The sequence below is a fragment of a genome, unplaced genomic scaffold, assembly GCF_019419815.1.
Source record: "Pyrus x bretschneideri cultivar Hongxiangsu unplaced genomic scaffold, Pyrus_bretschneideri_v1 Contig13, whole genome shotgun sequence".
Taxonomy (NCBI): Eukaryota; Viridiplantae; Streptophyta; class Magnoliopsida; order Rosales; family Rosaceae; genus Pyrus; species Pyrus x bretschneideri.
The window spans coordinates 1,762,088-1,767,531 of record NW_025999424.1 but is presented as its reverse complement, the minus strand read 5'-3'; the positions used below and the strand labels follow the sequence as shown (position 1 = coordinate 1,767,531).

The window sequence follows — 5,444 nt, the reverse complement described above, 5'->3', positions numbered from 1 at the left end:
TTCTCTAGTATTATGCAAAAATTAAACAAAAATTTCTTTAGTAATAGTATAAGAAATCCTAATGGTACTCTCTTAAAGTGAAATTTTCCATAGATTCTCTATCACCTCATAATTTAACGTCAATTCATTGTCGACATTATAAAACATTGTGCCAAAAACATGAGATGACAGGTAGTTCATAAAAAATTTCACTTCTGAAAGAATTCCCCTAATATTGCTCATAATATTATTGTATTAAAAAAACAGTATTTACTTACTTGAATAAGGCAAGCCCAGATTAAAATGACACATGGTTCGAACATGGAATAAACTGCCCTGTAATACCTGATTGTTGAGGTGTTTAATAACTAATTAATCCACTTATCTTTTGATTCCGTACGTGCTAATAATGAAGGAAAGAATTTGTTAATTTAATATAATTCTTTTTACCATTGTAGATACCTCAGTTGCATAAATGTATTCGAGAACTAAAGGTATCATGGATCTAGCTTCCTTTTATTATATTCACTCTATTACATATTATTTTGACTTACTGTTTAAGCGTATAAAATTTAACAAGACGACGTTAAATAATGATCTTTTTCATTAAATTATACTGAAATCTCATAATTGATTTTTAAGGTACATTTCCAACAATTAAATACAATAAATATGTCATGAGTAGTGAGTTGAGAACTCCTCCGGAAGTCAACAATGAGAGACCGGTTAGCATATGAAATTATTTATTTATAAAATAGCCAAATAAGTTTTGTTTGGTCACTATTGAGTATTTGGTTTGGTCACTATCGACTTTCTCTTAATATATAAGTCTCGTCATGCAACTTAGTATTATAGTTTAGTGATATTCATTTTTATTTGTACGTGAGAGACCTTAGGTTCGATTATCGTCAAAAGCGAATTTAAACCGCATTATTGTTGACTCATTGTAAGGTTTCGTTCACTCGTCATTACCTTAATATACATAATATTGTTTGTTAAAATAAATAAAAAAAAAAAACTCTTGCCATTGGCACCAAAAAAAAATCTTCAAAAGACAATTTCATTACTTGGAGTAAAGGATATGAAACCTAAAATTGACTTCTAAACTAGGCACATTAAAAAGTTTTTATCAAGAGCAAAGACATACATCAACACCATTGGAGGTACTTGATATGAAACCTAATTAAATTGACTTCTCGTCTAGGCACACTACAAATGTAAAGCCTTCTTCTATGAAATAACAAAAGGCAAAGTTAATACATACACCAATAGTTAACAATCGTCCTACATCATGTCTAGTACGTTTTATAATCCGCGCATATAATTATAATAGGTTGTACAATTTCAACAGATCATGCCGACACCAAGGGGAATTGAGCAGCATACAACTATTTGATCAATTCTTAGCAAATAAAATAGATGCATAATCAAGAACAATGCTTTGCTGTTGAAAGAAAAGCAGCAAGTGTTGTTGAAAAACTAATCATAAATAAACACGTGTCTAAATAATAGAAACTAAAAACTATTATTAGACATTTGTCTCTTGTGATTGAGTTTCAGCAACACTTGCTGCTCTTATTTCAGCAACAAAAAACGTGGTTGTATAATCAAATTCAAAAATAGAGAGAATCGGTAACTTAACAAAAGAAGATGTAATCACGTGACAAATTACAAATATAAGTAGGATTATCAATTTGCCCTCCAAGGCTCCAATGTAAAAGATATACAGTTAATCTCACTATATAAAATATCAAACAAGTTACAGCAAAAAGTCAAAAACTTCAAACTTTTAGTACACTAATTAACCTGTACACAAATTAAGTCGAAAATTGTGTAAATAACTGGGCATAACCCTCAAACTAACTAGGATTAGCAGAAGTTAATTAATAATAATTAAGCTAATTTAATTACTATTAGATTTTCAGAGAGCAGGTGGGAAGCTTCCACTCACGGCGTTCACACTAGCAAAGAACCCCACCAGGTCCTGCCTGTATGGAAGATACGAACGCCGCTTATTGTACCCGTCCTTCGCCACCGTCTTGTTCCTCACATAGAACGCCTCGTGAGCCATCGACAACGCGTTTGAGCCTGTACTGGGCTTTTTCCTGGGCCTATCAGACCCAGATGTGGACCCGGTTCCCGACCCGGAGCTCTTTTTGGTTTCCTTGTTGTCTTCCACTTTCTTGGAGGTGGACGACAAAGGGGTCAAGAACACCATGTTCTTGCCGCCTTCGCTGTTGCTCCGCCGAAGCAAATCCCGGAGGCTCCAACGCCGAGACGACGACGTTCCGGACGACGATGTTCCGGTCGACTTACTCTTCTTGCACTTCCCACGCGCTTCTGCCGACGCGGATTTCGGCATCCACACGCAGTACGTCCCCGGTGGGACCGCCTCCAGCTCGTCCACTTCGGACGATGACGATGACGGCACACCATCGTCGTCCTCCTCCACCTTTTTATCATTCCGACCGCTGGCGAGGAGATCAGGTTGACTTCTATCCAGCAAGAGGTCGCGGTTGAACACGGGAAAAACGGGGCCGATCTGGTGGTCGTCGAAGAAAACCTGGTCGGCGGATTTCTGAAAGGACACGAATTCGAACTCATCCTCCTCCTCCTTGTCGGCGGTGGCGGATTCGCTGTCATTTTTACAGTCTGCTAACTGACCAGACTCCGATTCTTCAAGCAAATTGAGGTGGTCCAATTCCCGACAGACCTTGGCGGCGGCATCTGCTAGTTTGTCGGAGGAGTAGCAGTTGAAGCTGGGACAGACGAGTCCCTGTTCGAAATCGTCGTTTTGCATATTTTCTTGTCCTAGGATAATTTTTTTGGACGCTCTTGGTGCGTTTGAGAATTGGTGGTTGTGGCGCTTTCGCTTCCTTGTATGCTTTTATATAGAGCGCTGTAAAGTTCGAAGATTAAAAAGGGCATGGTTGTAATAATTAATTATTAACTATTGAAGGTGTGATATTAGTGTGAAAGCTTCGATTAAGAGTTGGTTTGGAAATTATTTTAAAATAGTTAAAAACATTTTTGATAAAAATATTTTTGAAACTAATCTTTTGTAAAAATACAAGTAAATTTTGAAAAAATACTTCGAGTATTTTCTGAAAGAAGCACGTAATTGGTATTTCTTGTAAAAAGCTCTTCAAATGCTTTTGAAACTCAAATATATTTTCTCTATAAGCATTTTCAATCATTTTAAATGCACTTTCAAACGAGCACTTAGTGACCTCTATATGACTTATATCTTTTGTTAACACCTGATCATTCATTTAAACTCCATTTAATGCGTTAACTTTTCAAATCTCTTCAATAAAAAAAAATACAATGCTACCATAAATTGAGTAAAAAAAACACGTTTTACATAAATAAATAAAGCACAAAAATGCTGTCGAGCGTTTTGAGTGCAGAAGATTTGATATCGAATGTCATGACATCATGTTTTGAGTGCTTTTCTTGTTTCTAGTTTATTGGTGAAGAGTTGAGCGGGCGTGTTGAGTTAAAGACGGGAGATGCTTCGGTAAACTTTCCTTCTTCACACGTTCGGCGTTACGTAATTTCTTAACTGCATCCACGTCAGCGCGTGAGCTTATTGGACGGACGCGTCCGCGTTTCTGGATACGGCGGCAATGACGGATAAGAAAAGCAGAGTATGTGGACATTGAGGAAGACAAATGGAAAGAAATCAGTGAGCGGAAAATAGAAAGGTATTAGGAACTTGACATTTTTCATGAGATTTTAATTGTATTTTTAATCGCCCAATTTTTTTTTTAAGCAAATAAATTAAGGAAAACTAACGAAAATAATTGGAAAACTTTGAGTTTTAACGATAATGACAAAATAAAGGGTAAAATGAATAGTATCATGATTGATTTTTTAATGTAAAAATGTGATTTTTCGTTCAAATAAACAGCACCGGAAATTTTTCATTAAAGTTCTCAATAAATTATCAAAAAGTGATTGTAAAGTAACTTTACAATTTTATTTTGATTTGAGATGTCAAGCCCGTTTAGAAGTGCTTGTAAATAATTAAAATTGTTTTTTGTGAAAGTACTTTTGAGTTCTTACGAGTAGCAACTGCTATGTGCTTCTTGTAGAAAGTACTTCAAATGGTTTTTCAGGATTCACTTGTTTTTTTTTTTTTAAAGATTGGTTCCAAAAATACTCTTATCAAGTGCTCGTTTGGATATACTTTTAAAATGACTGAATGTGCTTTTAGAGAATATGTTTTTGGGTTCCAAAGGCACTTAAAGTGCAGCACCAGTTATGTGCTTCTTCCAGTAAACACTTTAAGTGTTTTCCAAGATTTACTAGCATTTTTAGTAAGGATTGTTACTAAAAATATTTTCTTCAAAAATATTTTAATCATTTTAAAAGTATTTCTAAACAAGCTTCAAATAATTTTAAAAACACTTTCAAATAAACTTATTATTTTTTGGGACGTCTAATGGTAATTGTATTAAAATATGTAAGTATTATAACAAAAAATACGGAAACGACAGGAGTGTTTGCACTCATTTTTTGTGTTCCAGAACCTGAGATACTGCTATCTCGCATGCCAACCTCGTGGGGGCCACCTGGACTTCTAGAAGGAAATTTGTGCATAAGAAGAAAGGCTCAAGATTTTCTCCTGAGCTAAGGATAAGGATCCTCTTGAGTAAATTTATCGAACCGTTTAAATTTTATCCAACCGTTACAATTACTATAATTTTTAGAAGAGCTCTCTGTTTGTAGCCGTTGAATAAAATTTAAATGACCCGAATGGACTTACTTAGAAGGATTCTCATCCTTTGCTCATGAGAGGAGAGGATTGTGGATCCCAGAAGAAAACAGGTTAGCTGTAGATAATTGACAGAGAAGCTATATTAATGGGATATGTTAACCTGTTTTGGATGCAATATTTTAATTATTATTATTATCATTGTGCAATTTGGCCTAAACTCAGGAAAATAAATAGACTCCTCATTGGAAGGCACAAGAAGCCGCAAAACCATGCCAAGTGCGAGTTACTGTTTATTAATATTTTAAAAGAATCCTGACCAGTAGTTGAAGAAATCTTTCAGCATGCCGAGAATACACTTCGGTCTACTAAGTATAATAATACAATTGATTAAAAACTTTTAAAAAATTCAACTAATTGTATTATAACATTTGATGTATCAGGTATGTTCCGGGTAACTGAAAAATTTCTCCAGTAATTGACTTATTAGGTTTTTTATATGTATAGTTACCTAATTGGTGACCTTATGTGTATGGATCTTTCTGATTCTTTGATATCTTTCTAAGCATTTTAAACATACGAATATATATATTTTTATTTGCACGTTTGTTGCATAACATTTCTCTGCATTGATTGCGTCCCTGCGCACATATGGTTTGTCGCTCCTATTAGCCGAATGGTCTGTATGAAATTCTGAATCTTGCCAACATATGTGGTCGTTGCAGAAATGTTGCAAGAAATCTAT

At 34.9% G+C, this 5,444-nt stretch overlaps 1 protein-coding gene across 1 annotated transcript; it reads right to left on the bottom strand.

Moving 5' to 3' along the window:
* Positions 1–1,900: 1,900 nt before the first annotated feature.
* Positions 1,901–2,779, bottom strand: LOC103964008. The gene has a single exon (XM_009376886.2). The coding sequence runs from the start codon at positions 2,777–2,779 to the stop codon at positions 1,901–1,903; it is 879 nt and encodes a 292-aa protein (XP_009375161.2).
* Between the last annotated feature and the right edge of the window lie 2,665 nt (positions 2,780–5,444).